General features: G+C 40.1%; 2 protein-coding genes across 9 annotated transcripts in view; one reads left to right on the plus strand and one right to left on the minus strand.

Annotated features, from left to right (window-relative positions):
* Nucleotides 1–11,087, minus strand: part of AMER3 (APC membrane recruitment protein 3) — a 30,221-nt gene extending 19,134 nt beyond the window's left edge. Inside the window, exons 1-2 of one of the 4 annotated variants that reach the window (XM_082225314.1) lie at nucleotides 9,548–10,314; nucleotides 3,224–6,239 (exon numbers count right to left, since the gene is read on the minus strand). In XM_082225314.1, the coding sequence (XP_082081440.1) occupies nucleotides 3,225–6,218 (2,994 nt within the window). In that variant the 5' untranslated portion in view covers nucleotides 6,219–6,239; nucleotides 9,548–10,314 and the 3' untranslated portion in view covers nucleotide 3,224. Of the gene's footprint in view, nucleotides 1–3,223; nucleotides 6,240–9,259; nucleotides 9,366–9,547 lie in introns of those variants that run through there. The other 3 variants (XM_082225315.1, XM_082225316.1, XR_014220443.1) reach the window with 3 other exon arrangements.
* Nucleotides 1–12,246, plus strand: part of GPR148 (G protein-coupled receptor 148) — a 107,775-nt gene that overhangs the window by 66,070 nt on the left and 29,459 nt on the right. Inside the window, exon 3 of one of the 5 annotated variants that reach the window (XR_014220446.1) lies at nucleotides 8,878–9,026. The exons of 3 other annotated variants lie outside the window; for them this stretch is intronic. The gene's annotated coding sequence lies outside the window, so the exon portion shown is untranslated. Of the gene's footprint in view, nucleotides 1–8,877; nucleotides 9,080–12,246 lie in introns of those variants that run through there. One more of the 5 variants, XR_014220447.1, reaches the window with a different exon arrangement.

The following is a 12,246-nucleotide window of genomic DNA, read 5'->3' on the forward strand; positions in this document are numbered from 1 at the left end:
AGATGCTATTTTTTTTTTATGCCAGTTATCTAGCCACCAAATATGAATACTCCTTATTAGGACAAAGGTTTATGCATATAATCTCATGAAGAAGCCTGAGTACTTTTGCTGTGAATAAAGTTGATTTTAGATTATGGATTCTGTAAATGCCTTTTCTGAGAGCTTCATTAAAAATCAGTGATATCATCTTTGCCTTGAGGTATTTCTGGTGCTGTTGGCTCATGTAAGTTCCAAGATATGGTCTACCTTCCTCCCACTTCCGATATGAAAGAAATCTCAAGCTTTTCTAAAAAGAGAACAGAAGTACCAGACACTCCTCACAACAATCTTATAGATCTGCTCTTGAGAAATATTGTCAGCTACAGCCCATCAGTCAGTGGTACACAGGTAACTGCTGCCACCATCTAAATAGGACCTTCTTCTCCCACCGCTAGAAACATAAATAATAATTTATGATTGCATAGATCTGATGAGATCATAAGGACAATGATCTCATCTGTTGTTTCCAAAAGGTTTCATGAAATGATGCATTTCAGCCAAATGACCATGCAATCATACACATTAATAGCTCCTCCTAACTGCTGAGCCAACTCAAATAAGCCATCTCACACGCTACTTTTCCCTAGCAAAAATTATCTTTTCTAACATATAAATGGCATCACACATAGGTTCTGGGGCAGTTACACAGAACTAGGAATCACCGCATACACAAATTCCTTGATCTGTGTACTTGGAGTATCAAAAATACACTGATATTAATATTTAAAAACAACAACAACAACAATCTTATAGTTTCATCTTCATAGTGAAAAATGTAACATAGGAAGCAATCGCAAAGGCATGTTAAAATGTGGGTTGATTCTACGTGTGGTGGGCCAATAATAGAATCATAAATTTGGAAGGGACCCAAGGGTCATCTAGTCCAACCCCCTGCAATGCAGGAATCTCAGCTAAAGTATCCACATGAGATGGCCATTCAACCTCTGCTTAAAAACCTCCAAGGAAGTGGAGTTATGTTACAGGAAAGCAGCCTGTATGTCCAGGTTCTGTGTTTCTCTCTCAGATGTGTTTACAGAGAAGTAATAAAATAAGAACATCAAGACTTTTGTATGTAGTCAAGTAATAAATCAGGTGCATGCCAAAATCCAGTCCACACACCAAGACCTCCAATTTTGATACATATCTAAAATTATGCAAATGAACCTTAGCAGTACACCATTAAATTAATATCTAGAGTAACCTGTTCATTCTTTTTCCAGAGAGCAAAAGTCATGCCTTCCTTGGGAAGTTAACTATAGCATACAAACTGTAATGACATGTCTCTGGTCTGGCAGGTGTCTACGCTGACAACTCGTGGCATGCTACAGCTGCTAGTGAAACAACGTACCGTATTTGAAAATGCCCCAAGTCAGTTTGCGGTACAGTCTCATAAAGCACTAGTATAGGGTACATTACCGCTTCTGACAGCTGTGTCTGCTTTGCTTCTGCTTTCTGCAACTACCAGAAAGTAACTCATGCCTAGAAAAGATTTGTTTCCTGCTAGGTCCACATAATTCAGTACTTGGTTTGCATTAACTTTAGTCCCTCTGGGTTTTCTCATGAAGGCCGTCCACAACGCTATATCTAATCCTTTAATCCACCACCATACCTGCTTACCACATTATTGCTGTCTTGAGGGGCTACAGCAACAAAACCGGGAGAAAAATAAAAGAGAACAGCCCCATCCAGCCACTATTTTTATTGCATCTTCAGGACGATTGGTGCTCATTATGCTATTGGGGCGGTCACACACAATCCCACTGTTTGCATCTGCAAAACCTTTGGGGTGGTCACACTGCTTCATTTCCAATCAGTGCATTTCCTGTGACCTTCTGCTGAAATCCTGTAATTTTATATAGCACAGATGTTCTGGTTTATTTTTGTCCCACTTTCATTGGGCTATATAGCAATAATGTGGTAGCATTTGGGAAGCATCACAGAACAAACCAGAACGGGGGGGGGGGGGGAATCACCATTAAAGCACTACTGTTGGGTCAAGGGCATGTTGCAGAATACACCTGCAATAAAACACTAGTCTGGAGGGTATAAGGAGTAACAAGCTTTCAGGAGGAAGTTACAGGATATGCCCTGGTTGGGAATGAAGCAGTGTGACCACCTTACGCAGGCGTAAATAGTATTGAAATTGGGATTACATATGACTGCCCCAATAGCATCATGAGCATACATTATCATGGATATGCAAATAAAGGGATATCTTGACAGACCTAATTCACCTCTGTTGGGTACACTTCCATTTTTAATACTGTATCTGACTTCTGAGGACAAGCGCCCATGGCCCTTTCAGTCATGGATTCTACCAAACCATGCAGATGTCCTAGCTGCAGAACTATATTAGTAGTAGTAGTAGTACCACTCAATACCCAGAGGTCTCAAGGTGGCTCACAGAAAAAAACCAGAACAGAAAACCACAAAATATATACCGTAATCAAGATAAAAACAACAACCCCATAACCCCCCCCCATTTTTTTAAAGGGCATAGGATACATCCTATATACATCCTAAATAGTTATCCGTAACATCTTTCTGCTTTTGCTCCTATTCCAAATCCAGCACATGTTTTCATGTTTTGAATGCAGATATCCCATTTGTTTACTGTGTCAATGTGTAAAATAAAAATAAATTTATGTTGTTCCATAAGAAGCAATATAAAAAAATGAACAATTTATTTATGCCATGAGGTTTCTTGAACCTAACATCATATAGGACAGCAGGTGTGGGAAAGGTGGGTGTAGTTTTCTCAAAGTCACCTGGGGGGCCAGTCCCACCCGCTGGTTGTCTGCAGCAAACACAAGTCTGTCCCAGCCAAGTGACTAAGTAAGAAAAGGTTACAAAAGAGTGGCGTCTTTTTATGCAGCCAACAAATACCTTATGTCTGAGCATGCAGACTAGCAAAAATATTTGTAGGATACCAGTTTTTCTGGGTTTACTTCACAAACTATATTTCCACATCTCTCAGTAATCAGAGGTAAATTAATCTAATCCTTACTAGAAAGTTGCTAAAACTGGGGGTAGGATTTGGGGGAACAAGTTGGAGGATAAAACTATATGGACATTGTAAATAATAACCCTTCAGAGCCTTTATCTATGGCAAAATGATTGGGCAGGAAGTAAGTGCCTTCCTAATGGGTCTCAATGCACTTAGGGTCTTCCTTCAAGGACTCACCTTATGACAGCAAGTCATCACGGGTCTTTTCCATAACTGCTCTCTCTTTGGTAGCACCCTCTAAAAGTGGAAGAGTGGACACCTTTGGCAGTACTTTGCACTGGAACGTTGAATAACCACGTAACGGTGTGCTGCTTGGTGTAACTTCTTGGTCTTGTGAATGTTTCTCCAGCAAACCGCTCCTCCTGCAGAAAGGCTGTGAAAAGCCACTAGTTGTGTCTGAGCAGATGGAACCAAAGAGTGGCAAAAATGTTGGCCTGCAAATGTGTGCCATGGTGGCAGAATTTTGAGCACTGAGTTCAAATCTGAAATCTTTGATATAGGACAGGGCTTGATTATTCAACTGAGCATATTCAAAGGGTAGTTTGTTTTTTGCAACTGGGCCCATGCAGTTTAGGATACTTGTGTTTTTCTGGTCTTCAAAACAAATGAGACCTTCCTTTTGATCCGCAAGAGACGTAACACTAGCACCAATATTTGACTCAATGTTACAGTGGCTTGAAGGGTGGCTGGAAGAACCTTTTGGGCTTGGGGTTATACAGTTACATTCATTTTGTATTTGGTTTGTGAATTGAACTATAGCGTCTGTATCACTGCTCACTTCATTTCCAACGCAATCATCTTCCAAGTGATTACTTGCAGAGTCATGATTGATCTTTAGGGAAGCAACCTGAGTGACACAGTGTTCCAAAAGCCTCTTTACATTCGTGTCACTCTCCTTGGATGTCTGGCTGATCTGGCTTTGGGGATGACTGAGATTCAATGGCTCAGTTGGCTTGTCACATTCAGCAGACCAGGTTTGATCCTTCATCTCATTTTCCTCTCCAGTCTCTAGAGAATCTGGAGAAGTTGCAGCAGTCATATAAGAAGAACATGATTCTGCATCATGGTTATCCATTACCAGTGGGTTATCATCAGTTGGGCAAATTGTCTCCAGATTCAAAACTTCTATTGAAAGAGTTTCATTGCTAGGTTCTGTGCATTCTTCTATGAGAGATATCTTCTCCATTAAAGAAGAGCTCATTAGGAGATCATCCCAACTCTCTGATCTCTGTGTGTCGCACGATATGCTGTTGTCTGTTGTGAGCCCAGATATTGCACTCCAATTTCTTTCCCTATCTTGAGAACTTTCTTGAGTTGAGCTCCACGAAGGAACATCACTTTGGCTTTGTTCAGTTCTGTCCGCTGAATATACCTCAGTTCCATTTTTGCAGTCAGCTGGAGATGTCTCTGCGTTGTTTTTATTTTCCTCAAAAGCTGATGTACACATGTTTGGGCATGTGCTGAGACTGGTGGGCACTGGCTCACCATCTCTCTCCATCTGTGGGGGAGGGTTCTTGGGTAAGTCTTGGGGGGAAATCAAGCCTGGGTTTTTCCTCAACCAGTTGATGATCCCCATGGTCAGGGAGAGCTCCGTATCACAGAGCTTAAGCAAGCATTCCTTCCCTTTCCACGTGCTGTGAAGGAATCCTTGGCTGATTATGTCAATGGCTGGTTGAGAAGCCATATTTTCTTCCGACCCTACGTGAAAGCTGTAAATTGATAAAGGGATTTCAATGGCCTTTTCTGAAGTGCTTTCGGACATACATAGGTCATCATCTAGAACTGGGCTGATCTGAGCCTCATTGGGATCATAAAATAGTTCATAAAGGGCATCGCCACTATAACTGTCTCTTGGAAACCTACCTGGTACCCCAGGGGACTGGTCCTCCCTTATTTCATCATCTTGCCCAGGAGAAAATGAATCATAGTATCCTTCATCACTGGTTGACATAGATTCCTGGTTGTCACTCTTTGGGGTCTCTGTATCTATGGAACTCTCTTTGGAAGAGTCAGGGGAAGAAAGCAGATCAGTCACTGAGGCACTGGTCTCATTCCTAGGCTTTCCCAGTTCACTACTGGGTATTTTCAGAAGCCTCCTATCAAACAGGGTCTTCTGATGCAGCTGCACTGATTTGTTAATGTTGTCCCAAAGTTTTGCAAAGTCTCCTGCTTCGTTCTGGGCTGGGGATGCAAGCTGTTCCACTCCACCTTGAAAGGTTCCCATAGCAGGACTGTCTTTCTGTTGCGATTGCCTGAGCGAGATTTCTTTGCTAACCTCCAGTTCCATATTAGCTGAACTCTCGTCTGCGAAGATCTCTCCGCACCCAGTGAGAGAATCAAAGCTCTTCAGGGAAGCAACATCTTCGCACAGAGCACTGGAGTACTCATAGGAGGACTCTGAGAGCAGCTCGCCGTCAGAAAATTCTTGTGCCAAACAGTCAGCAGAAAACGTTTCTCCGGCTTTGAAGAAATACTTGCCGAACCTGCCTGCCAACTCTGACTTGCAGCCTGGAAATGGCAGCCTTTTTTGTTTCTCTGACAGCAAGGAAAGACTCTCTGGCTTGTTTTTTTTCATGTGAAATATATCCCGGAGGCCTTTTTTGGATCGCTTCAGGGAAATCCTCTTCCTTGGGATACTTTTTGCAACCGCTGGCACAAAGGGCACCTGTGGCACAAAGTTTCGGTAATCAATCATCTGCTGTGGGCTGTTCAAGAAGTGGCTCGAGTTGCCCACTGATTCTTTCTTGCTGCTAGAATTCTGTGTGTTCCCAATTCCAGAAAAGCTGGCACTGTTGATCATCCGCCCTTTGCTTCTCCCAGGAGCTGCAACGCCTTCATCTGAGATCTTGTTATTGTAGCTGCAGTGTTCAGTTTTGTCCACACCTCCCAGAACACAGTCGTGGGTTTTACTTTTCCGTACAGGTTTGTAGAAGGATTCTGGGAGCAACAGGATGCTCTCACTAGATCCAGTCTTGATTGAGCTGTTGGAAATGCTGTCGCTTCTATCTGCAGAAAAACTTGCTTTTTGGATTTCAACTACAGGGTGGCTCCTTTCTCTTATGTCTGTTCCTACATTGCCCTTTTCCCCAGGACTCAAGCTCACTAAAGGTAATTTCTCATGGGTCAGCTGCATGCTGGATTTTATAAAGGTTTTTCCTCTTTTGAACTCCATGTTGTCTCATCACATCTGGATCTACAATCAAAACAAAGAGTAAACTTAAGGAGTACCTCCAGGATTCACTTGGTGGCAAGCAACCACAAAAAAAAAAAATGCTTCTGGAAGACTTTGTCTAAAATCAGGATTTTAAAAGATGATGATAAATAATAATAATAATAATAATAATAATAATAATAATAATAATAATAATAATTTTATTATTTATACCCACCCAAGTCAAGAAGCAAAGGCTTAAAATGTCCTAAGCAAAACTAACACATCTAGATTTATTCAAGTTCTTGCTTCCATGTTCCCTCTAAAATGACAATAAGCGGTGAGACACTTAGTAGTGTCTATTCAAATAATGTTTCCTGATCCAATCAGGATGTTCAAAGTGGGTTGTGGCAAGGTCAGGCAGTAACTACTCTTGCCTTCTTAGGAATGTTCTGTGCACTTTGAATATCCTGGTTCTAGATTTAGTACTGTGCTGCAGAACTGGTTTAGTCCTTTGTGCAAGACATTTCCACCTGCTGTGTTGTGCTTGAAAAATGGTTGTTTGGTCAATAGCAACTTGGATGTATTTTGTTTTTCAAAATTTAGATTAACTTGATGACCTGGCCCTTAATCTCCCTGTTCCATCATGACTCTTTCAAGATTAGACTGTTACTATAATCTGAAAATAGCAGATTGCTCCACTGAAGTCAATAAAGCATCATAGTTTTTAGAAAATTTGTTTACACTAAATTTTTTTATACTAAATTTATAATTTCCCCACTACAAATAACAATCATAGCTTGCTTTCCATTGCTCGCACATTCTGCTGTCATCTTTCATCAAGCCACAGCTTTATTTCTAACTGTTATATAAATAATTGCAGCCACAGTATATGGATATTCACCATTTGCAAACTGAGCCATATGACCATTTTTGACATAGTGAAGTTACTCCAGATTTTCACTGATCTTTTGAATATTCCAGCATCTGGTGAGATTGTATGCCATATATCATATGACAGAAAACATTGGGATCTTTCTAAGTTATGCTCAAAGTAGACCCACTGAAATCAAGGACATGTTAGTCCTAACTCAATGGATTGACTCTGAGTATGACCCCATTGTGGGGAAACTAGCTAGGCTGTGTAAGTTTCTATCCTGGAGTTTGTCAGACCACTATTCATCATACCAAAATAATGAGGAAATTTGTAACCATGCCAAAAATAATGGTGTGAATCAATCCAAGTCTCCTTAAAGTAAAGGGTAATATATTGGCTAAAATACAGCACTTTGACTTAACTGGAGTGCAAATCAACCTACTTTATTGTCAGGATACAGAGAAGCACAATATGTTGTCATTTTTATTTTATTTTTAAAAGATTTAACTTATCAAAGAATCAAACAAATGCTTTATGCTTTACAGTGTATCCTAGATTCATTGAATTAAAGCTGCAGTCTTTAAGCCCCATTTAACTTAATTTGGACTTACTTTTAAGTAGACAGGTATAGTGTTTCATTAAAAATGGCCCATTTGGGAGCTGCCATTGGATTTTTATATGTATTGGTATTCAGGAGCTGGACTTATATCTAGAATCTCAGATTAGTTTTCTGCTTTTTGATGCTTGGTTATAAGGATTAGGGGGAAAACAGCTTTAATCATCATTGAAAAAAGGACTGTAGTTTTCATTCCTTTTTTCTAAAGCTTCTTTTCAAATTGTGCATTTGTCACTGTCACAATTTAATTAAAAGATTTAATCATTATCTCTCACATAGTGTGCTTTAATGGCAATTTATTAAAGACATTATTCACTGAGATTGTTGCCTATTCTATTTGTTGTTATGGTTTTTTAAAAAAAACAGCTAAAATGAAAATGGCTTGAGAGTGTTTACATATTTTTATTCTCTACTTTAATTCTCACATTCTAAATGCAATGCATATGGATATCACAATTTTTGTATTTTACAATTTAATAACTATTTATTGATATTAAGGCTTATAGCCAATTTGACAAATTACTCTTCTATTCATTTAGAGTGTGATGCAGATATACATTTAAATAACTATTGATCATCTCACTGCTCAAACTGATTGCTCTAATAATAGCCTCTCCATTTCCCTTTGAAAGAAAAATTGAAAAAAGGTGACACAATGGATTTTTGTCAGGCAAGAATGTTATTTGTGTGTTATTATCATCATTCTAAATAGAATAATGCAACATAGGCTCCCATCCTTAAAGCATCCTACATGCTTGGAGCACTGTTTTCTTTTTGTTTCATCAGCCCTCTTTATCATCTGCCTCTCTAGGGTAAAATAGCTTTCTAATTTGAATATCATTTTAGGTCAGTCTCTGATTTCCTCATGAATTGGCCAAAACATGTAAATCTCCATTGGGGGTTTTTTTATGCTTAATATGCTCAGGAAATAAAAATTGCAAATCCTCTGAACATTTAAACTGTTTATATTTTTACAGTATTAAACCTATCTGTGTAGACCTTCATTTTTTAAGTAAAGTATAAATGAGAAACCTGTATCTTAAATTAAGCAAAGCCAACTGTTTGTTTAAATGAAGGATGCTATGTAGCTAGAAAAGGCCTTAGTTATCACACATCTTCAGTTTTGTGAGATTGAATTACCCAGCAGTATTGGGGGTATTACTATTTCCCCCTTCTTTATTGTGCAGGGGACATACAGTAATATTTCCAGACAATCAGCACAATGGATAGCTCCCTGTGTCAATCCTCTGATCGAAGAAGAATTGCGATAATTACTCTTTCACAGCTAATGCAGAAATGGATGACTGGGGAAGAATAACAGCGCACAGGAATGCGGGCAAGAAATTAATTTGCTTCGCAAGATTTCCTTCATGCCAACAGTGTGCTACAATAGTTTACGCAGGTCTTCCTCGCCCCTCCTTGAAGCTGAGAGATCTCCCCCCCCCCTTCTTCTTCACACCTTATGGAATAACTGCATGGCAGCCAGCACAGTAAGCTAACCAATCACTAGCCTACCTCCAGAGGGGAGAGAGAGGAGAGAGCTCAACAACAACAACAAAAATCTTTGCAGTATACCTGAGAGGAAATCTTCATTTCTGGCTGTATTTGGCAGCCTGCTGTATTAGCCCGCAAAGCTTCCACCCTGCCAGATCTCATCACCTTTGCTGTTCAGTGCCTACACAAAGAATGAATAAGCACATTAAGGTTCGGCATCAGAAAGAAAAGCAACGAAGAAGCAACTAGCCCAAAATAATCACATACACACACACTGCCACTGGGACAAAGAAAAACAAACACACCACACCCTTGCACCAAAAAACCTAGTAAAAAGACAAGGCAACAAAAGATTCTACTCACCATGTTTTACCATACCAAAAGCAGAAATCTTTACATTTATATTCTTGTTGCTGAGGCTGCTAAGTGTTTTATGCAAAAGCTCCTGTAATGCATGTGAGACTCTATGGGGCTGGTTGCTTCTCTTTGCTTCTTTGCTCCTCCTCCTCCTCTCTCCCTCCCTCCCTCCCTCTCCTCCTCTTCCCCAGCTTTGAAATATTCCCAGGTATTTGATATCACACCCTGCATGGACTTCAGGTTTTCACATGTAGCCAATTTTAGAACAGAGAGGATTCTTTCAGCCATCTGTAAACACCAACTGTTAGCACCCACACCAAAGCATTTGTGCTTCATGTTATTCTCTGCAAATAAAAGGTTTTGAAATGCCCATATTCCCCCGGTGTTTATAATGCTGGTTTTCAAAGATGATTAGTGCGTGGATTGATATCTAACAGTTTGTAAGCAGATGTCATTATCCATTGTGTAGTAAGGTCGCTTTTTGAAGATGTTTAAATGGAGCATAGTGGGGAAGAAGATAGCTCTCTGTGTCTTCTGCTTATTTGGAAGGCATTTTGCATCAGAAGGGAGATGGGAGGTGAGAAAGGCGGCAGCAAAAGGCTTCCTACATTAAAAAAAGACTCAGGGCACTTCTAATCTGTTGCTTTTTTGTGGGTGGGGCTCAGTCACATACTGGCAAATTCACATTGTACAACTGAAGTGGATTTGGTTCTCTTTTGGAAGGCACTTCCGAAAACAACCTGACTTTCTGCAGTAAGGAAAGTGGTGTGAAAATAATAACTGCTTGATATCACTTAGGCTGCACTATACACATATAACCTCCCAACAAATAAATCAGAATTAATGCTTGAAGAACAGTGGACATCTTATAACCTCCCATAAACTTTGTGCAAATAAATCAGCACAAATGTTCAGTGAACAGGCCTTCTGGAAGTAATTTTAGCCATTTCTTCTTCAGTGCCATTGCTGTCTGTAAACATTTTCTGTTTTATTTAAATGCTCAAAAAGAACATGAGAAGAGCCCATGTGGTCCAGGAAACAGCTCTCACAGTGGTCAGCCAGATGCCTGTGGGAAGCCTGAAAGCAGTTCCTGAGCAGAGCAGCACTCTTCACATTTGTGTTTTCCAGTAACAGGTATTCAGAGGCTAGTAGCCATTGATAGCCTTATCCTCTTATTGACATGTCTTACCTTCTTTGAAAGCCATCCAAGTTGATGGCCATCATCAATACCTCTTGTGGAAACAAATGCCATAATACTAGTAGCAGCAGCAGTAGTAGCATCAGTATTTTATTTATTACCTGCCATTCACCCTAAGGTCACAAGGCAGGTTACAAGTTTAAAATGCAACATTAAAAACAGCTAAAAGCTAATTACGATCACAAGAATGAGGTGGGTGGAGGGGGGTGTTTTGTGTTGTGTCAAAGTCCAGGGTAAAGAGGTACATCACCAGCATATAAGAAAACAGTACAGTGGTACCTCAGTTTACAGACATTTCAGGTTACAGACTCCGCTAACTCAGAAATAGTACCTCAGGTTAAGAACTTTGCTTCAGGATGAGAACAGAAATCGTGTGGCGGCGGTGCAAAAGCAGCAAGAGGCCCTATTAGCTAAAGTGGTACCTCAGGTTAAGAACAGTTTCAGGTTAAGAACAGACCTCCAGAACGAATTAAGTTCTTAACCCGAGGTACCACTGTATAATGAAGGTACCTGACACACCTCTGAGAAGGAGGGAATTCCACAACAAAGGGGCTGTCACAGAGAATGTCTTCTCCTGGACCACCTGAACTTCTGAAGCTGTGTGAAGAAATAATTTATTTTCTCTGTCCTGAATCTTCCAACATTCAACTTCATTGAACGCCCACCCCAGAGCTCTAGTATTATGACTGGAAACCAAAAGAGCACCATCTAACCCTGTCCCTGTCCCTGGGCCACACCCCTCATACCTTTGCATCCTCCTTCAACTTTTGCCTACCTGGAATTTGTTTTTGAACCAATCCTTCTTGCTTGCCTGGATGGAGGTAAAGGTAAAAAAGAGGTAAAGGACCAAGGGGGTATAAATGTGTGTAGAAACTAACCTACTGCACATATTCAGTGTTCTGCCCTGACCTTGCACACCACTAGCATGTGGCCCTCAAAAGCTTGTCTATAAAGGAATATGGCCCTTGCACTTAAAAAAAATACCGCTTCTTGGTTTAACATGTTTTTCTGACATTTAGCTGAAATGTTTCAGGGCATTCAGATGGAAGGAAGAAGCCTCTAAAATGTTTTTTTAACTCCCCTATTCCTTCCAATACACATACCAGTGTCTGTCACCTGAAGAAGAAAATGTAGATCTAAGGTTTCCTTCACTCTGCAAAAAGACCTTTAACTTTTAATCATATATTATTTTATATATTAGAAATATACATATGTCAATTCCTTATATACCTAACTTATTCCTTGGGACACAGGTTCTAAAGATTTTTTTGTGGGGGTTTTCTTGGCTGACAACACTTGAGTTGAGCCAAGTGCTTCTAACAACCCTGAGAGATTTCCATCAAACCTTTGTCAAGGAAGACAAACTTCATTGGGATTTCTGTCCTTGTTTTGGCATCTTAAAATAGAACTCAGTTATCCCATGTTAGCCATCCTTGATGTAAACTCTGATCTTTACCAGCCTAATTGGGCTACATTTGTACTGAAAACTTTTCTGAGGCCATTTCTA

This window comes from Podarcis vaucheri, assembly GCF_965113315.1.
Source record: "Podarcis vaucheri genome assembly, chromosome: 5".
Classification (NCBI taxonomy): Eukaryota; Metazoa; Chordata; class Lepidosauria; order Squamata; family Lacertidae; genus Podarcis; species Podarcis vaucheri.